Source organism: Tiliqua scincoides, chromosome 1 (genome assembly GCF_035046505.1).
Source record: "Tiliqua scincoides isolate rTilSci1 chromosome 1, rTilSci1.hap2, whole genome shotgun sequence".
In the NCBI taxonomy this organism is placed as follows: Eukaryota; Metazoa; Chordata; class Lepidosauria; order Squamata; family Scincidae; genus Tiliqua; species Tiliqua scincoides.
Window position 1 is genome coordinate 100,464,084 of NC_089821.1, and position 21,891 is coordinate 100,485,974.

Sequence of the window (21,891 nt, forward strand, 5' to 3'; positions counted from 1 at the left end):
CCAGGTGCTCCAGCTAGCCACACTCCCTGTGTGGACATGTTCCTTTGATTTCTCAGGTTCAGCTTTTCTCTGAGGTGAACAGTACAGTCAAGGTTCTATATGGGGAGGGAGCTGTCTCAGTGCTGCCATCCTCAGACAGATGCTGAACTAGTGGAGAGCAGTGGGGGCATAACCAGGGTGAGGATTGCTGAAGGGGCTAGTTGGTGTGCTAGCTGCTGTTACCTCTTCACCTGGGTCAAGCATGCCCAGTTTTAGAATGGCTGAAGAGGGTGAGATGTTATTCAAGACTGCTACAGGGGCTCCTTTTGGTTTTTAACTCCCTCTCCCCTTATACGTCACTTGGTTTTCCTTTCTAGGCCTGACATAAAGCAAAACTAGGAATCTGCACGTTTTTGCATTTTACTTTTATTTTTGGTTGTTGTCTTTTTGAGGGGCTATTTTTACATGTTGTGGCATTGCTAAATATTTGAGGCTATTATTAAACCTGCTCAACTGTCAAGATCCTGGGAAGCTGTGAAGCCTGGAAATGACAAAATTAACTGTGAAATAAAAAATTCTGACATGGAGCCACTGGAATTTAATTGGAAAGGCACTATTATGCTGACTTTAAAAATAGAAATAGGCTCTGCATACGAAAAACATGAAGTTGGGAAGACATTTTAAAAATACTTTTTTGATTGGATCAAGGTTTTCATTTTCCAAGTTGTTCTTCTGCATAAGGATAAGTTCTCCCTTTGGGGTGAGCATTAAATGTCAAGGAAACCATGTTAATTCCCAGGTCTGTCATTAGTTCATAATGTAATTGTCATTAGCAAATTAGAGCTGCTGCACCCTTACCACAGGGGTGCTGTTGAAAATTACAGTGACGATTTCCCCGGCTGTCACTCACCTTAATGTTTTGAGGCTGATCATATTGTAAGTAGTCTTTATCTACTGGTGACATGTAGACTGTGGAGTAAGGACACAGCTTCATTGCTATGAGCCTCTAGGGGTGCAATCCTAACCCCTTATGTCAGTTGGCATAGCGGTGCCAATGGGACATGTGCTGCATTCTGCAGTTGGGTGTCACTCACGGAGGCCTCCTCAAAGTGAGGGAATGTTTGTTCCCTTCCCTCAGAGCTGCATTGCCCTTGTGTCTGTGCCGGAAAGCACAGACATAAGGAGTTTGGATTGCACCCTAAGGCTACTCTCTCTCTCCCCCCCCCCTCTCTCAGCCATGTGGCTCTTTTCAACATGGTCCCTGGGGGATGGGTCAGTGGTAGAGCATACAGAGTGCATGCAGAAGGTCTCAGGTTCAGTCACTGGCATCCCCAGCCTCAAAAGGATCAGGGAGCAGCTGATGGGAAGGACCTCTACCCCACAACCCAGCGAGCCTCTGAAAGCTAGAGAAGACAGCATTGGCCATCTAATACAGTCTCATGTGATACTTGTTTAAAGGCTTAAATTATTATTATCAAGAATATTTCTATACTGCTTTTCTACAGGAGTCATTCACAAAGTGGTTTACATAGTAAAATAAATCAATAAATGGTTCCATGTCCCCAAGGGGCTCACAGTCTAAAAAATACAGAAGAGACTAGGGGCTCACTAGCAACTGCCACTGGAAAAGACGCCATGCTGGGGTGAAGAGTGACAGTTGTTCTCCCCCCACTAAGTATAAGAGAACACAACTTTGAAAGGTGTCTCTGATCAGTTAGCAAGGGTTAAATGCAGTTTTTGTTAAAATAAATAAACAAAAAGAAGCAGACAGCCTGCCTAATGCAAGAGGTAGACAGAGAACTGGCCTGTATAGCACCCATGCCAGTTGCAAAACTAAGTGCGCACTTTGTGTGCAGCACCTGCTGCGGCTGCTAATGTCCTGTGCCTACCTTCCCTTTAAGCAGTCCCGTAGTCTGTGGGATGGCCTGCATTACACTGTCCTCAGCCCTTTCTGTGCATTTCATCTTGAAGGAGCATCAGCTTTACCACTTACAAAAACCACTTAAGTATAACCACTTACGAAAACCTTCTCGCCTATGCTGCAGGAATTCAATCTACCAGGAAGCTTTCCTCCTGGGCAAGCTCCACTGACATGTTCGGAAGCTGTACAAGAGCACAACTCTCCAGCTGATGGTCGAGCTTATTTTACACCAAGAAAATTAGCTTTTACTGGAGAATTGCCCTTTAAATAGAGCTCCCTAATTTTTGGCACCTGTTTCATTTTCAAAGGAGCTGTTAACAGGAAGGGCCACTGTGATGTAATGTTATTAAAAACTGCCACAAGCCATTTTGGAAAAGAAGTAATACAATGGTGCTAATTTTTTCCTCCTGTTTGTTGACAAAGAGCCCAATCCTAAGCTCTTTAGCATTGACGGTATGAGTGTACCACCGGTGCTGTGCCAGCTCCAGTTGGTACTGAGTCTCAGCACTGCTCAGAGGGCCACCTGGCGCTCCAACAGGGCTGACTAGTGATAAGTAGTATCACGGTAGGGGAAAGACAGCGAATGAGTGGAATGGAATAAGGGGAGGAACTGGAGCAGGAGAGTTCTGCCGGATCCTGCCTCTGTGTTGTGCCCAACACTGGGTCTCTCAACTCTGCACTGACAAAATAGCCAGAGCAGACTTGAGAAGCCCCATTGTGGGGTTTGGGGCTTTCCCTGCAAGTAGGGGATGAAAGACCCCTTCCCCCAAGGAGACCTCCAGCAGCTGCTGTGGGACTGCAGGTTGCAGTGGTGGATGCTTTGGTGCCACTGCACCCGGCGGTGGTGCCTCCTTTAGGATTGGGCTGTGAATCTGAAAGTTGACGGCCAGAACTTGTTGCTCATATCTGCACTCTTTTCGTCCTAGGAAGAGCAAAGTATGTTAGCGATGGAAGAGGAAGGTACTGTCCAGTTACCACTCGAGGGTCACTACAGGTAAACTCCTGAGCTCTAGCATCGAAACTCAAGGGACAAGCATGCATGTATCTTTGGTTAATTAGGACTATGGCTTAAAGGCAGTAAGCTTAAAGGCAGTGCAGATTTTTTGTATGCTGGAAATCTCAGGTTCATAGTCCCTGGTTTGTCCAGTTGAAAAGGATCAGGTAGTGGGTGATGGGCAAGACCTCTAATGAAGAGCTGCTGTCAGTCAGAGCAAGCTCAATATAAGGCAGTTTCAGGTGTTCCAATCAGGTGTGGTGCCGGAGATCTGTGGTCATATTTCTTGAGTCGTTTTTTGAAATGTATAAGTATCAATGACATGATGGACAGTGGAGGAATTGGATAGGACAGTGTGCTTGGGGATGGGTGTTTAGGCCTTCTCCCTATGCCATTTTCTCAGTTGAAAGCATGAGTGCGTGCACATGAGTTCACACTTGCATTTAGCCCTCTGGGGGGGGGGGGGGAAAGCAGGTACTTTTTCTCCCCAGCAGAGCTGAAAGTTGCTTCCAGGGGGTTTGAGAAAAGCTCAGGGCAAATGGCTGGGGAAAAGAGTTAAACCATTCTCCTTGGGTTATTGGTGTTTTGAAAAAGGCTGTGTTACATCTCTGTTACAGTGGTGGCAGCACTAGTAATGCCATAGTGTTATTATGAGGGCAATCCTGGAGAAAAAATGGCAATTGCCTATAGACTGAGAAATTTTAGTCTTTCAAGCCCACCCAAAGAATTGTAAAAATTCTCCCTCCCCCATTTTTACTACCTGAGGTTATGGCAGATAAAAACAGGAGAGGCATTTCATATCATCACTCTTACTGTGTACTCATTTTTTTTCTCTCTAGAGATGACCCATCTGTAATAAATATCTCTGATGAAATGGCAAAAACAGCTGTCTGGAAGACACTATTGATAGGATCAGAAAATACCAAGGATAAGGAGTCCAGCTTTCCTTCTAAAAGGTTTTAATTTTTTTTAAAATCCCATATATTTTACTAATTAATGCAGAAGAAACTATTGCTTTACTATGTGAAAAAACCCAAACAGATATTTTAATTCTTAGAACTCAGCTATAGGTAACTGGAGATGTATCAACACTCCAAGTTGATTCTGAAAGTAGCGGGAAACCATGGCGGTGCCACTGGAAAGCTATATAAAAGTATAGGCACACAGAGGGATCCTCATATCTGTGGAGGTGTGGCACACACCTACCTGTGCAGATGTGAGAGCCTGACTCTTTGCATTCATGCAGTTCAAAATTCCTCTGGAAGGCTGAGGGGGCAGGAAGCAAGAACTTTGCGGGAGGAGCTGGTGCTGGGTAAAGGCCCAGCTTGCTTCCAGGCCAGCTTGCTTCCAGGCAAGCTGTGACATTTCTAAAGAGCAAGCAGAGAGTTCTTCCTAGAAGGGGCCGTATGTGGGGCTGATGTTTCTGCCTTTTATACCAGTTGCTGTGCCACCCACGTTGCTGGTGGTAATCTGTTTGAACCATTAGGAATGATTGTGGGGATATGTGGGGATCCCTGGGTGGATCTTCTTGCCTGTCACTTACAAAAGGCTCCATATGGAAACAATTTTACTAGCTTTATCTAGGTTTTTGTCTTTTTAAAACAAAGCAAAATAAAAAAATAACAACAGCCAGCATCTCTGACATACTTTTCAAATGCATTCTCCTTTGTCTTTCCTAGATCATAAGCCTACAGGCAAAGGGCTTGTTCTTTTTAATTTAGTTTCACAGTCTCATAGCATTTGCAGTGCTTTTATATTATTATTATTAATAATATTGCTATTATATTCTACATTAGTGTTCTTAGTATCATTATTGCTAATACATAGACTCTTGCATTAGCCAATATATAGGAGTGGCCTGCAATAGGTGCATGTATCTTAAGGTTGTCAGACAGTATTACACCCCTGTCTCCCCATTACCACACCAGCTCCCTCCAATTCAATACTGTGGATGTGTTGTGTTGTTGCTGTCACCACAGAAGGTTATGAGGCTACTGAAACAGGAAGGGGAAAAGTCACAGGGATGCAGATTGGTATATTCTTGTCTTTAAATTGTCTATTCTGCTCCTATTTGATGGGTAAGATAGTATGAGAGCACAATCCGATCCTTTCCCTCCCCCTGCTGGTGCAGCTGCACCAAAAAGGAGTGCATGAATACATTTGGGGGGGGGTGGCAGATCAGGAGGCTTTGGAGTGGAAAAGAGATTTAAATCCCCTTACCCCTCTGTAAGCCTTCTGCTCCGCAGTGGATCTTCTTGGACGTTTGTCATCTCTGTAGCTGGCACAAGTCCAAGGAGAGAAAGGGGGCAGGGAGGCTTGCAAAATGGGAGGTAGGATCAGGAGCGGGCTTTTGCCGCTGGATTTACTCCCTTGTGCAGCCTGCGTGCCCTGTTATTCCCCTTCCGCCTAGTTTTTCCCCTCTCCAGCCCTGCTGCCGCCTTGCCTACTCCAGCGGGCACAGCAAGATCCAGCAACAGCTGGGGAGCACTACCATCTCTTGCAGCAGTGCTCTGAAAATGGCCGTTGACTGAGTGCTGCGCTCTCCATCAGCAGCCATTTTAAGACTGCGGAAGGCTCTTCAGCTGTTGTAATGCCCTGCCCTGACAGCTCAATCTGGGATAGGATTGGGCTGCAAGTTAATTATTCAGCTCACATCAGGTAAAAGGTAAATCATCACCTTTACATTTCTGTCATAGTCACACATCCTTCAAAACTAAGGCTTTATAAATGTTTGGCTGCTTGGAGGTAATATTTAGAAGAACCAAACAAACATTAAGGGTATGTTCCATCCCTATGCAGGTATACCTGCCTGCACACAGAGGGCTGGCCCTTCTTGTGATAATATGGTTCCAAGAGAGTCTGGGTGGGAAGGAAGAATGCCAGATGCATTCTGGGATGTCAGAATGCCAGATGCAAGGGAGGGCACCGGGATGCAGGTCTCTTGTTATCTGGTGTGCTCCCTGGGGCATTTGGTGGGCCGCTGTGAGATACAGGAAGCTGGACTAGATGGGCCTATGGCCTGATCCAGTGGGGCTGTTCTTATGTTCTTATGAAGGCTGGATGGGAACATATTCTGGATTCTCCTGTCTCCAGTAATTTGGACATACTGCAGTGCACACCAAGGTGACCTACTGAGCCCTATGCCAGACCTTCCATGTGCAGGCAGTGGTATCCATGTGGAGAAGGATCATGCATTCAGTTATGGAACTGTAAAAATGGAGGACCAGTATTTTATTGGGATATTGCTGTTGATTTCATTGAGTAAATATGCAATATTGTGTTTAACAGCTACTTTCCCCAATTGCCATTCATTCTGAATTAACATTATTTTCTACTTAATTATTCTATTATCATATTTCTACCATAAGCTCCCCTTCCTAATTTCTCTAGAAGCTGATTTCCCAAAGGTAAGACCCTGCCCCCAAACCTTTGCCTTGATTGCTGTCCCCAATACTAAATGGTGTCTTTTGGAAACCCAGCTAACTTCTTATGTGTACATTTTGGGGAGACAAAATTGTAATAGAATGGTATGAAAAATGCATTGGAGGGGGCTGCTTGAATACGTACAGACTGGTTCTCCTGAGAGCTTATGAAACAAATGAACACAATCATTTTCTAAACATTGAAAATTGTAATTCAGCCAAAATTTAAAACAAAGCAATAACAGAGAGATGTCAAATGCACCAGGAAAATATGGTAGCTTTAGTCACAGTATTTATTGTCAATACATGAACTGAAATGAAGTCACTCTGCTTAGCTCTTGGCATTTTGTCACCCCAAAATAGCATGTTGCTTCTGCAGTGTTCTTCCTCTCCTTAAGCAGCATAAACAAGATCATCAGTCTGTGATCAGCAAGAGATTAGACTAGTTCATACATTCAGCTGGAGTGATTCTGAAATAGATTCTGTAATGAAAGAGGAGCTCTTACCCAGTGGTGGAGCATTTGTTACCAAAAGGTCTGTTTTGTTTAGGGAAATTATTACTCTGCCCTTATCAAAACCTTAGGATCGTAGGCTGGATAACAAGACGGCGTAATGCAGAGAAATTCCCTTTTGCTTAAAGAGGAGACTGAGAGAAAGATAACTTTTAATAAAAGATTAGTTTTATTACAAAAGCACAAAAGTAAACATGCACATGGAGAAATGATAAGTGTATGTTTCTTGGTCCTAGTACTTGAATCCAGTGTACCTAGCTTTCATGGTGGTTGCATGTAAAGAGTATTTGGTGCATCCAAGGAAATTAGAAAAAGGAAAGGTTGTAGGGAAGGATATTAGGGGTCCCTGGTCTGCCAAACCCCGGCTGCTAACTAAAGATGGAGAGAGAAGGGGAAAAGAGGGGGTAGGAGAGAAGGGAAAGGGTTCCATGTGCAAGATAGTTACCTGTCCTGTAGAGCAGTTGGGGGGGGAGAGTCCCCCCACAGATGTGTTGGTCCTTGGAGAGAGAGCCAGCATGTGTGAGAGGAAGCCCTCACTTAAAAGGGGTTGAGCTGGATGGTAGCTTGATTACTACCACACAGCAGGGTGCTTGGAGTGTGTAAAAAATTGAAAGGATCAGTTATCAGCAAAATTCAATGGGGTCAATGGCTGGTTTCCTAGATGGGGGAACTTAAACAATACAATGAATCAGCAACACAAGAAGGCAGTTCAAGTTTGTATACAGTACTTAAACAGTGATTGGGTTAAAACAATACAATGAATACAGTAATGTAGGAGACACTTAAACAGTGATTTAAGATGCCAGACTTCCTCCCATAATGTGTGACCATGGGGAGGTGGTGGTTGTGTAACCATGAGCTTGTGACTTGACCAGAGTTTTGGAAATGTGGCCTGTGTGAGAAGTTTAGCCTGCATGATATTTTAGTAACATAACCAGATATAGAGAGAAAATTACAACTAAAAGGAAAAAAGGGGATTTTCACATAACACATTGGCCTTACTTGCAGAAGGTCCCAGGTTCAACTCTTGGCACCTCCAGGTAGGGCTGGGAAAGACCCCCTCTGAAAACCCACTACCCAGTCTGTTTAGAGTCAGTATTGAGCTGGATGGACCAATAACTTGACTCCATATAAGACAACTTTAAATGAGAAATAGCATGAATGTCTCCTCTTTACTAGTGAGAAGTACAGATGAAGAATCTCTGTCTGTATGGCAGAGAGGAAGGAGGTTTGCCACTCTTCTATCCCACTATGTCAGCACTGCTCTAAGCCAAATATAGACATGAACACAACATTCTGAAGATCTGTTAGGTAGCTTCCTTCCTAAGTGCTCCCATATTAAATAATAAAGTGCTGTCAAAACTGAATTATGTGTTTGACAAAATTATTTACTTTGTCTTCTTGTATTTTCAAAGAGTGCAGCATGCCCTTTTTTAAATTCATGAGGGAGTTCATGCATGGGCCTGCACAACGGACTTTCACCAGCCCAGAGCAATCCTAAGATTGCGCACATAAGCCCTTGTGGTTGCAAGCTTGATTTATTCCTCATTTAAATTACCTAAAGGATGGGACCTCCAGCCCCTTTTCACTTGCATCCTCCCGAGTGGTGTGGGTCTCTTCTATGTGAAGCTCACTCCATGAGTTTTGGGCAGCTGGAACAATGAGACCCTCTTTCCTTCCAATTTGTAAGTTTTATCACTTGGTTGTAATGATGTCATCGCCTCATTTGATTGGAGGAGTGGAACCTATATGGTCACTCCATCCCATCTCTTGGAATGAGATAGATAGGTTTTGTACACTTAACCTATCTATCTGTTTCCGGAACCTGACTCTGCAGATTCCGGTTGCTAGACATCATAGCTGTTTCAGACAGGGTCCAGAATCCACATTCCCCATGTGGCTGTCTGGCAATGGTGGTTTTTTTTTTTTTTTTCAACAAACACAGGACAAAGGCTGCTGTAAGGGCAGCCCAGCAGCTGAAGGCATAGAAGCTGCTGATGAGTTAAAACTGTCCAAAATGCAGAAAAATAGCCACCCCTCCCCAAAAAATCCAAAACATATAAAAACAGCAGAGAACACAGGAAAATACACAATCCTAAACACATTTTTTTTTTCTCAGTGAGGCAGCCCATGGAGTTGGTACATGTTAATAATAACTGTTATAAACTTAAATACACCCTGGAGCACTTGGTGAATACATCACTGTCATCACTGTGCTCCAGAACACTGAAAGGGAAGCTGTGGGGAGCCCCACAGCTTTCAGGGAACACTGCTTCCCATGCCTCTCAGGAACATTCACATAACCCTCATTTTGTCACAGCCCCTGGCTTGGGAACAACTGTATAGGTAAACCTTGTTGGAACCAAAGAGGCTCCTGTTGGTAGACATTACTGCTGAGCACTGAAATTGCCTGTCCTCTCTCTTGGTTTGGGGAGCAAAAACTGTCTCATTTATTCATTGGGAATCATTCCCAAACTAGTGGTTGAAAAATAAATCTGTAGTTCTTGAAAACCATAGCCCCTGTGACACTTGACACAACAACCTTTGTGTAATTGCTTCTGTTGGGAGTAATTAAGAACTGGTAATACTAGTACTCATTGCAGTTACAAGAAGGGACCCTCTCAGTATGAGTATTTTACCTGAATTTCTAGAGCAGAATTTAGCTCCTAACTACTAACAACAACAACAACAACAACAACAGTATTTATATACCGCTTTTCAACAAAAAGTTCACAAAGCGGTTTACAGAGAAAATCAAATATCTAATGGCTCCCTGTCCCAAAAGGGCTCACAATCTAAAAAGATGCAACACCAGCAGACAGCCACTAGAAAAGACACTGCTGGGGTGAGGTGGGCCAGTTACTCTCCCCCTGCTAAATAAAAGAGGAGCACCCACTTGAAAAAGTGCCTCTTAACCAGTTAGCAGGGGTTCTAACTGTACAGTGTGTGCTCATCAAGAACCACAGATTCTCTCTAAAGATAATCAAAGTGGATAAAGAATAATCCCTGAAGTACTTGGGTAGAAAAGCATATTAAGGATATTTATTATTACTTTTCTCTATAGCATTTGGGGGTTTGCACATGTACAGATACACTTTGCTTTGTACACAGTTGTCAGGAACTTTCAGATCATGGATATACAGTGCCTTTTGTGGTATAAGCAAAGAAAGGTTTCTGTACTTAAGATATCATATAACGAAGGTTCCTCATTTAAGACATCATGTCACAATGTGTGTGGGGCAGGGGAAGTAGGAAAAGTGATGGATCAGTGAGGGGGAAAATAGATTGTTCTGTCTGTGGAAAGTACCCACATGGGAACTACTCTGCAATTTTTTAAAAAATGTGACTATCGTGCATGGCATTCTGAGAAGCCAGGGTATCTGTAGTGCAACCTGCTATAAAATAGAGTTACCAATATGGTACCATGCAGTACTGTATAGCATCTGCTTCCTTATTATTGTGTGTTTGCAGCTTTAGGGTAGAGTGAGCCGTCACTCTGGCATGAGAATAGCACTACTGCATAGTAGAAAGCCTTACTGTGAATAAACATGGGGCTCTAGTTTCTCACCTAGAGTTTAGTTCTACTAAAACTTCAGTTTCCTGAATCAGATCATAAAAACTATTCAGAGATGGCCCAATAGGATCTTCTGTCTGATGCCACTCTGACCCGCCACCATGCACCCTCCCCCCCAAACAATGAGAAAGAAAAATGTAAACATTTCCTGTCCTCCTTCCTGTATGATCCTTTTCAACAAACTGAAAGTGAAGAAACTTCCAGCATGTTCTGCACTTCCTGTTTTATTTAAAGGGACAGCAAGGAAGGAGCAAGAAAAGGGGGGTAGGGAGGGGGGAGAGAAGTGGATAATCACTGCCCATATCTGAAAAGAAACTTTGAAGGCATTGGCAATCTGCTTCCCTATCCTCTTCATCTCACTCCTTCCCTGCGTGGCCCCTTTAAGTCAGGGGTGCCCAAACCCCGGCTCTGGGGCCACTTGCGGCCCTCGAGGCCTCTCAATGCGGCCCTCAGGGAGCCCCCAGTCTCCAATGAGCCTCTGGCCCTCCTGAGATTTGTTGGAGCCCACACTGGCCCAATGCAACTGCTCTCAGCATGACGGCCAACTGTTCAACCTTTCGCATGAGCTGTGGGACGAGGGCTCCCTCCATTGCTTGCTGTTTTACATCTGTGATGCAGCAGTGGCACCAAAGGAAAGGCCAGCCTTGCTTTGTGCAAGGCCTTTTATAGGGCCTTCATTCATTCATATAAGTTCATCTTTAATATATTCATTTATGTAAACTTATGTAAATGTATTCAAATTTTAAATGTAAATTAATTCTTTTTTTTTTCCCCGGCCTCTGACACAGTGTCAGAGAGACGATGCGGCCCTCCTGCCAAAAACTTTGGACACCCCTACTTTAAGTTTAAAGGGACTGCATGAGGAAGGAAGTGAATGGTTAGGGAAGCGGATTGATGTGGCTTTGTCCATGGCAGGCTGGCAGGTGGGTGACGGGACACCCTGAGTCTGCCGCTCTTCCTGCTACTCTACACAAGATGTATTGTTCACACCGGGTTGGGGGGGGGAACGGACAGCCCTGAACTATTAGTATAAAGCCTTTAACTCAAATTAAAAAAGAGACAAGAAAAAATATATTTCTTTCTGGGTATTCTGCCTGGGCATCTTTTGGGGGGACGTATACTTTTACCTATGTATGTTGCAATCCAGTCTTTGAGAGCAGCATTGACTTATTTATCTTGAAAAACTGCATTCCACTTTAAAATGTGAAAATACAATTCCAAAGCAGCTAACAATAAACATGAAGACCGAAATGACATTAAGAAAAAAAAAACACACACGCACACAATTAAAATCAAATTTGTGTCGCAGCAGGGCAGAAATAACAGCAGTAATAAAAATAATGAAATGCCAGATGGGACAATAAAACTAGTCAGATAAAAGAATTGTTCATACACCAAAGAAATCACTGGAAGCTCAAAGAGAAAAACGCAAAGATCTTCTTAAGTTCTTAGTTCTTAACAAAGAAGGCACTATACAGATATATCTACGAGGTACTGCTCAATAATAGATATTTTGTCCTCACCATCCTTATCCCATCGTGTACAATGATTAATGTATATGATGCTCAGGATTTTTCTGCACCAGTTGGCATTTCCAGGGTCCTAGGAACAGGGGGTACAGGCCCTGCTTCATCTTGATAGAGAAGCCCACTGCAGTTCTGACTTTTCCCTTCCAGTAGGGGGAGCTGTCTCAGAAAAGGTTCTTGTGTCCCTCGAAATACACACCACTCAGGGGAACAATTGTGGGAAAGGAGCAGGATCATTTCATGCTTGTGGGCTTTCCAGAGGCACCTGGTTTATCACTGACAGGATGCTGCACTGGATTGGCATTTGGCCTGATCCAGCAGGGTGGTTCTTATGTACACACAGGTGCCTACGTTGGAATTGCTTCCATATCATGTGATTCCATGCGATGGGATCTTGTATGTGACTGAAGCAACCATCTAGCAGGAGTAAAAATGTAGGCGCTCGCCCTCTTTCCTCCCAGTAATATTGGTCCTACCCATGTGGTTCTTTGATTCACACTCATGTGCATAATACACACTCGCACACAGACCTCAACAGCAAGGAGTTACATGCCAGGAAGTGACTTCTGTGTGACTGGGTATGCGCATGTGTGGGAAGAGGTCCTGTTTGCCAGGAAGGGTTCCAACCTGGCACATCCAATGACATGGCTGAGCTTTTCTGAACAGCTATTTATACAGCTAAGTGTGGAATATGGACTAGTAATTCCCTTCTGCACTGTGGTGATGGGGACTGAAAACCGTGAAGAGTAGTAGAGAGACAGTATGGAGACAGTGGGATGATGTGGATCTAGCTTAAGCTTTGCTAGGAGTGCTTATGGAAACCAAAGCAAAATATCTGCATTCTTGTGGACTACCTTAGCTACCATAGCTATCTAGGATCCACGCTATGGGGTAAAAAGCATGTCTTTAAAACAGCATGTGCAGTTCAGTTCAATCAAATTATGCAAGTTTGCCAGTGACTTTGATGCGAAGGGGCAAACATGCATAATGTAACCCCTCAATTGTCCAGCTTCTTGTTTGTGCAACTTAAAATGCCAGTCTTAAACAACATGGCTGGTTGTTATTTGCAAAGGGCTTGTTTGCCATTGAAACCCATGCAGTGATCGCTCTTGGCTTGCATGCTTGCAGATTCATCTGTCAGTCAGTTTTACATTGAATGTTCTTTTCAGTGTTCTTCTTTGCTCACCTCGTCCTCTGCAGTGTTGGCTGGTGTTTTTCATGACCGTATGTCCAACCTGGCAGTGGCATTTTCGCTCTTGCTTTCCAGACTGTACACTGCAGCATGAAAAGCTGATGCAAATTGTGTTGCTTGGTAGATGGACCCACCTTTTTTTGTTTACAGATCTGCTGGGATATTGTGTAATTAAGGTTTTTCTTCTTTCCTCCCAACCCCAACCTAGCACTGAAAGCCGAAGAGAGAAGAAAGCTGACTCAGGGAAAGGTGTGGACCGTGAGACTTGTCTATGACTTGCTCTGCAGTTTATTTTTACAAGCCAATGTGAGGAGTGCCACAATCATAACAATGCCCATTTGATCATTCCATTGTACAACCTGTCCTCCATACCTAAGTAGCACTGGTAACGTAAGTAGTGCAATCTGTGCTTCAGTTCACTGTCTGTTTTTCCGCTCTGGCCATAATCCATCTCAAAATCGACTCTAGCCAATGAAAGCGTCTTGCACTTTCCTGGCTGGGTTCCTGCTGTTGGGACCCGTGTCGTCCATTCAAGAAGTGAACAAAGTTTTCTTTCAGACTTTGCTCTGTAGGTTTGGACAGTATTTTTCCTACTTTGCCTGTGCAATTTATTTTTCATGGTGTCTCCATCTCAGCAAACAAAAAGCAAACTTGAAACAGCCCCCAGTTCTTTTTATAGTTGAGGCTTTCAGCCTGCTATTTCAGAAGACCGTCAGTCACCAAGATGATGGGAGTTTTAGAGCTATTTTTAAATGTGGAGCAGCTCAATTCTGAAAACTCTGAACCACATGAGAATGAGTTTTAAAATCATGGCTTTTATGTCTGTGTGTATGAGTGTGTGATTTACAGGATCAGACCCTATATTTGTGCAATTTTTCCTTGATTTAATACTGGATATTTAATATTTAAATTTATATGTAACTGGAAAATAAAGTACTATAATATATAAAGATATATAGGATATAGTTAACATTCTCTCATCTTGTTTGGAAAAAAAGTCACATCCATTGATGTGCAATATTCATACAGTACTTGTTGTGAATGCAAGCTGTTATTACAATATCTTATACTGTACTGTACTCAGTGTTGCAGTGGTGAGTCCAACAGCTGCATTGTGGTGGTAAATAATCCACATTTTTCTCTAGCTTTCGGGATTATAACCCTTGACAGACATGTGCAGTAAGATGTTTACACCCCAAAACAAAGGTAATCAGTGGGGCCACTGCTGGAAAGTCGGACTGCTGTCCAGTGCCACTGCTGGGGTGCCTGGGGCAAAACTTTGCACTGGGCGCCCCATGGCGAATCGCGCACTACCACTGCCACTGGAGCTGAGGGTTCAGGGGTCAGCCTGGCCGATTAGGCACTCTGATTGGCATGGAACCTGGGCCAGTGCCCAGTCTAGCTAACCCCCGGTGCCATCCCTGTGACTGTCTATAAATTCCTACTTGATGATACACACTTGTCCAGTTGCAGACAAGGAGTGATTTTATCCAGATCGAAATCCTACATATATTTTTTCTAGAGGCTCTTTTCATAATTTCATGAAATACCTGCTGGTTTAAAAGCAATGCATTTGCAACTTGCTAGTGAACTCTGGGCACTCTCCTGCCAAACTTAAGCACTTTTAAATCATATGGATTGAGTGGGGAAAAAGTTGAGCATGTGCTTATTTCTCCCACTGATAGAAATGGCAATGAAATGTGCTTAACTCAGGCTTGATTTACCCCACCTTTCAAATTGTGGGCTTGAACCCCCTGATCGGAATGGGAGTTTCAGCACTGATTTTGGAGAACCCGAGTTTTGCATGAATCCCTTGTTTTGCAAAAAATCATGCTTGTCCTTTGTTTTAACTCAGTTTCTATGTCAAAGGCAAGCATTTCCATATATTTGGAATTCAGACTCTTTCTGTGTGTGCCATATAGGTTACTATTATGAAATCTAAATTACTTAGTCAACCTACAGTTTATAATGAATGAGACTAGACAGATCAGTCTTTGGGCAGGATCCATCCTTTCCTGCACATGGAGTTGCCCATACAGGAAGATTTTCATTCCCTTTGCTGGGGATATATAGTGCCAGGTGTGCAGCATGGAACTGTTACCTTTAAAACCACCTTCCCTACATATATCCAGTCACACTGCTTCTCCCCATTGTAATGTGAACAGTTTTCCCTGCCCTGGAGAGGGACAGAATGACTGGATCTTCATAGGGTAGTTGAGGATTCACTGTAATTGAAGGTAGTGATTGCTGTTTGTTCAGCATCATGCATCCCTAGCTAGGGAGGAAGGAGGGGAAAGTACTTTGTGACGTATGCAAGATGGTGGATTGTATTCCTCATGATTAAAATAGAAGTGGGACAATATCAAACATTTTACAGATTTCTTGGAATATGTTTATTTTTTTAACTTTTATGGAGAACCTTCTTCTAGCAATATATTACCCAAAATCCTATGTTTGAAGTGTGCCAGTGCTTTTGACTACCAGGAACAAACATCTGCACCATTTCAAATTTCAGGGCTTTACAACCATTCTCGGAAAACCAGCTATTTACTTTCAAAATTGCCTGATGTAGTATAATACTCTTTCCCTCAGTTTCACAGCCATGCATGTTGCAGTACTCACAGCAACAGAGTGATAGGGAAAGTCAGTGCACTGTCAGTGGCAAATGAGAGTCAACCAGCTGACTGTCCTGTATATGTCTGTGTGCACATGAAGTTCTTCCACATGTGGGTGTCTGAGCTCTCAGTTGATGTGAATGAGGCAGCCCCTGTGCCCTGGAGCTTTGTGTGTTCACTTGTTTTTAGAGTAGTTTTTGGTGAAGTTCCTAGCCTGATGCATGTATGTGTTATACAGGAACATATGACAAAGAGGAGGGATTGCCCAGGACAGGAAAAACTTTGGTTTCTTGATGGCAGCTTTGAAAAAGGCCCCCATTTGAACCATTTTGATCAGTGCAGTTTGGCCTCTAGGATAGTTCAGCCCAGTTTGGACCATGCAGATTTGATGACAGACTGAGTATGGGCACCTGACCTTTCACTTAGATGCTCTCTTATTTCTCTTCTTACCAATACTTTTCCCATTCACCTGCAAAATGTGAATGAATAAGAACATCTGCAGAGAGTATTGCATGTAGTGTGTAGTCCAACACTGCAGAAGCAAAACTAAGGTAAAGGAGACAGTAGTTTTCCCAAGGGTGCATATCCAACAAACAATTGCAGCCTTTATACAAACATTCAGTGCACATCCTGGCTGCCATCAGAGTGAATGGGCTCAGCTCATACAGGGTTGCAGCTTCACAGTGGCTTGAGAGGATCACATCTGTGGGGCCACCATAGGTGGCTCACAATCACAGTGCCAGTAGTAGTTATGGAGGGCTGTCTTCAGGATGGAGACTGAGAAATTCACTGGATACAGCTGCTCGGGCTGCAGCTGCTCAAAGACTAGCAGGTTGTGTGTCCAGGCAGTCGCACTCCTCCTTCCTTGTACTTCACACAGGAGAGCCTACCAGCTACTCTGGTGCCAAAATGAGGCTGTCAGCAGTCTGATGCACACTCACTCAGGAGCAGGCCTCACTGAACTCTGCATGACGTGCTTCTGAGTAAACCTACCTAGGATTGCATTATGCATCAGATGGACAAAAGTACACAGCATTCAATCTTCTCTTAGGAGAATCTTCTTAGCCTCATCCAAATCTTAAGATTCCCATTATGCAGACTTTACAAAAATAGATATAGAAAAGCTTTATATTTACTTTTTTAAGATTATACATTTAGATTTAAAAAATACTACTGCGTTAAGATTACACTGTTTATCATGGTGTAGGTCAGCATTTCTCAAGACCACCAACGCAACACACACTCAGTGGTAGGAGGTTCAGTGGGAAGAGCTCTGAGTGCACTTTTTGCACACTTGGAAAAAAAAACCCTCCCATCCTCTCTGAGCCTCTTACCAGTGTTTGCTGTGTTTCGTCTAGCCTCCCAATCCGAAAGTAACTGGAAAAGACATCATCACCAGTGACTTCCAGTGGTACTTATAAGTAGAACCATGCAAAGTGATATGGCAGGGGACAAATGTTTAGAAATGCTGGTGTAAGTGATGATCAATTGTAATGCACCAGTTTGAAGATGAAGCTGGCTTAGCAATGCAGGGTACATTTGTTCCTGGAGAAAAACTGCTGGTGTTTTTAATAAGTTGCTGATATTTTTGTCTTTAGATGATGAAAGAGAATTAGAGCTCTTACCTATCTAGCTTTCTGGACACGATGGAAACAGTGTATTCAGTTATAATCTACATTTCTGTTCAGTATTTTTTTTAACAATTATTCTGTTTTTGTGTGAATTTCAGTGCTACGCCAGTGTTAATCCCAACATTTTGAAATCACAGAAAAAGAGAGTAAAATGCAAATGGTAGTGTTATATTTACTTTTAATTTCATATTTCCTGGTCACAATTGCTGAATTTCTTGGATGTAATTTATTACAACAGATTAAGTAATGTGTACATGTGAATAGAATATTGTGTTTTTCACCTCTTAAAAGATGTTAAGTGGAAATAAAATATTTATCCTAACAGTGCTTGATTTTCTTTCTTTCTTTCTTTCTTTCTTTCTTTCTTTCTTTCTTTCTTTCTTTCTTTCTTTCTTTCTTTCTTTCTTTCTTTCTTTCTTTCTTTCTTTCTTTCTTTCTTTCTTTCTTTCGAACAAGCTTCTATTCATGGATATGTCCTCTGCCTGCATATAAGGTCCAATAACCGCTACTGGGTTGAGCATGTGGGGCTTCTGCATATATACCCACTACACTAGTACTTCTCAAACTGTGGGTTGGGACCCTGTAGGTGAGTCACAAGCCAATTTTAGGTGGGTGATGTAGCACCTATCTCAGCTGACGCTGAAAATACAGGAGACGGCTGGTGGGCTTCTTGTAGGAGACAGGCATGGTAAGATGGTAAGGCCACACCTGGAGTACTGTGTCCATTTCTGGTAGCCACATCTCAAAAAGGACATAGTGGAAATGGAAAAGGTGCAAAAGAGGGCAACTAAGATGATTGCTGGGCTGGGGCACCTTCCTTATGAGGAAAGGCTACGGTGTTTGGGCCTCTTCAGCCTAGAAAAGAGACGCCTGAGGGGGGACATGATTGAGACATACAAAATTATGCATGGGAAGGGTAAAGTGGATAGAGAGATGCTCGTTACACTCTCACATAGCACCAGAACCAGGGGACATCCACTAAAATTGAGTGTTGGGAAGGTTAGGACAGACAAAAGAAAATATTTCTTTACTCAGCGTGTGGTTGGTCTGTGGAACTCCTTGCCACAGGATGTGGTGATGGCGTCTGACCTGGATGCCTTCAAAAGGGGATTGGACAAGTTTCTGGAGGAAAAATCCATTACGGGTTACAAGCCATGATGTGTATGTGCAACCTCCTGATTTTAGAAATGGGCTATGTCAGAATGCCAGATGCAAGGGAGGGCACCAGAATGAAGTTTCTTGTTATCTGGTGTGCTCCCCTGGGGCATTTGGTGGGCCGCTGTGAGATACAGGAAGCTGGACTAGATGGGCCTATGGCCTGATCCAGTGGGGCTGTTCTTATGTTCTTAAGATGAGACGCTGAAAAGGGAAGGGCTATATGATTGGAGAAGGATCCAAGTCTGCATTCTGCTTTGACTTCTGAGCTGGAATGTTTGAATGTAATGGGACTTTTGGCTGATCGCAGCTTAGGTTTGAAGCCTAAATTGATGACGTCACTTCTGGATGGTCCTAACAGCTTGTCATTCTAAAAAAAGTGGGTCCTGGTGATAAAATGTTTGAGAACCACTGCCCTACACCTTGCACATGAGTGCTGTTTTTTTCAGCTCTGAACACTGAAGAACTTTGGGTGGGTGGAGCAGGTGCCAGTCTACGTTCACCTTGTTCTGTGTCCTTGGTTACCCAACAAGGTAATGCAAGCCATCTTGTAAAAGGGGCTGCAGCTCAGTGCGGAACACATTTTCCATGTCTATGGCCCCGAGTTCAATGTTTGAACTCCTGTAGAACTGCTGCCAGGCAGTGTAGATAATTCTGGGCTAGACAGACAGTAGGAGGCAGTTTCCTATGTTCATCTTGGTGAGGATGGCGAGCAGGTAATGCAACTACTGCAACAAATGCACACCTTCTGCTATTCTCCTTGTTCCCTGCATCAGGACTTAAGGAAAACAAAAGAAAGCAACTTGTGCTCTACTTGTTGCCCTCAGCCTGCATGCTTCATTTGCAGGCAGGTATTTTCATGGCTTGTGATATGCCTCATTAAAACTTTTGACTTGTAATGATTCAAGGCCAAGTCATAAAATACTGTTTATAGACCTATTCACTGCAATTTAATAGCAGAAAATGTGACCATAAATGGATTCGCATGCTTTGCTAACAAAACACCCGGACTCAAATCCAATGGCCATCTTGATCTCCAAGTTTAGGATTATCAGTAGTAGCCATTACAATCTGTCTGCTTTGGGCTTTCCAGTCCTGGTCAATGCCCCATTTATTTGGATGTGACCTCCTGTTGGATTGCTAGGACAAAAAGTAATGCAAGCAGAGGCTAACTTAGGAAAAGAATGCAGAGGAAATAACAGAAAGGCTAACCATTCAGGGGCTTTGTTGATCCTCTCCTACCAATGGTATCCAGTGCAATGGAGGAGTTTGTGTCTTTTGTAGGTCTTCACTGCTCTCTATGGGTTGATTAGCCTGAAATTAGTCACTTTTTAAATTAGGATGGAGCTAATTTAGAAAATGATATTAAAGGAGTGGTAGGCAACAGAGCCATAAGAACAGCCCCACTGGATCAGGCCATAGGCCCATCTAGTCCAGCTTCCTGTATCTCACAGCGGCCCACCAAATGCCCCAGGGAGCACACCAGATAACAAGAGACCTGCATCCTGGTACCCTCCCATGCATCTGGCATTCTGACATAGCCCATTTCTAAAATCAGGAGGTTGCACATACACATCAATGGCTAGTAACCTGTAATGGATTTTTCCTTCAGAAACTTGTCCAATCACCTTTTAAAGGAATCCAGGCCAGAGGCCGTCACCGCATCCTAAGGCAAGGAGTTCCACAGACCGATCACACGCTGAGTAAATAAATATTTTCTTTTGTCTGTTCTAACCTTCCCAACACTCAATTTTAGTGGATGTCCCCTGATTCTGGTGTTATGTGAGAGTGTAACGAGCATCTCTCTATCCACTTTATCCTTCCCATGCATAATTTTGTATGTCTCAATCATGTCCCCCCTCAGGCGTCTCTTTTCTAGGCTGAAGAGGCCCAAACGCCATAGCCTTTCCTCATAAGGAAGGTGCCTCAGCCTTCCTTATGAGCAATCATCCTAGTCGCTCTCTTTTGCACCTTTTCAATTTCCACTATGTCCTTTTTGAGATGTGGCGACCAGAACTGGACACAATACTCCAGGTGTGGCCTTACCATCAATTTGTACAACGGCATTATAATATTTGCTGTTTTGTTCTCAATACCTTTTCTAATGATCCCAAGCATAGAATTGGCCTTCTTCACTGCCGCTGCACATTGGGTCGACACTTTCATCAACTTGTCCACTACCACCCCAAGATCTCTCTCCTGATCTGTCACAGACAGCTCAGACCCCATTAGCCTTCACCCATGTGAAGTTTTGATTTTTTGCCCCAATGTGCATGACTTTACACTTACTTACATTGAAACACATCTGCCATTTTGCTGCCCATTCTGCCAGTTTGAAGAGATCCTTCTGGAGCTCCTCACAATCATGTCTGGTCTTCACCACTCAGAAGTTTGGAATCGTCTGAAAACTTAGCCACCTCACTGCTCACCCGTCTCCAGGTCATTTATGAAGAGGTTGAAAAGAACTGGTCCCACAACAGATCCTTGGGGCACACTGCTTTTCACCTCTTTCCATTGTGAAAATTGCCCATTGACACCAACTCTCTGTTTCCTGGTCTTCAACCAGGTCCCAATCCAGGAGAGGACCTGCCCTCTAATTCCCTGACTGTGGAGTTTTTTCAGTAGCCTTTGATGAGGGACCGTGCTGAACGCCTTCTGAAAGTCCAGATATATAATGTCCATGGGTTCGCCCATATCCACATGCCTGTTGACCTTTACAAAAAATTCTAAAAGGTTTGTGAGGTAAGACTTACCCTTACAGAAGCCATGCTGATTCTCTCTCAGCAAGGCCTGTTCATCTATGTGTTTTGAGATTCTATCTTTGATGAGGCATTCCACCATCTTACCCTGTATAGATGTTAGGCTGACCGGCCTATAGTTTCCCAGGTCCCCCCTCTTTCCCTTTTTAAAGATTGGTATGACATTTGCTACCCTCCAATCCTCTGGCACCATGGCCGTTTAGAGGGACAAGTTGCATATTTTAGTCAAGAGATCAGCAACTTCATTCTTTAATTCCTTAATCACTCTTGGGTGGATGCCATCCGGGCCTGGTGACTTTGGAACACAAAATGAAGAGACCTTTGCTGATTGAAGACTGCAATTCTCAACCATTTCCTAGGAGCTAGGTCCTATTGAATAGTATGGAACCTATTTCAGAGTACACCTACTCAGGATCTCAGCCCTGTGGATATCTAGTGCAGAATGGTCATTGTAAGGAATACGGTGCATCAGAGTCATAATTCAACTTCCACTACCTGACAAGCAGGAATAAGCAATGGACAAGATGGAAGCCCAGGCAATACTGAGAAAGTGGTTTGTAGCTTGGAATGTTCTGGCACCACAAGCACCACCAAATGTAGCAAGCTCTGGT

General features: G+C 43.5%; 1 protein-coding gene across 3 annotated transcripts in view; it reads left to right on the top strand.

Annotated features, from left to right (window-relative positions):
• Positions 1-13,395, top strand: part of SLC4A10 (solute carrier family 4 member 10) — a 139,836-nt gene extending 126,441 nt beyond the window's left edge. For all 3 annotated transcript variants that reach the window (XM_066634347.1, XM_066634363.1, XM_066634356.1), the window contains 3 exons: positions 2,827-2,894; positions 3,734-3,850; positions 13,329-13,395. In XM_066634347.1, the coding sequence (XP_066490444.1) occupies positions 2,827-2,894; positions 3,734-3,850; positions 13,329-13,395 (252 nt within the window). The remainder of the gene's footprint in view (positions 1-2,826; positions 2,895-3,733; positions 3,851-13,328) is intronic.
• Positions 13,396-21,891: the final 8,496 nt, after the last annotated feature.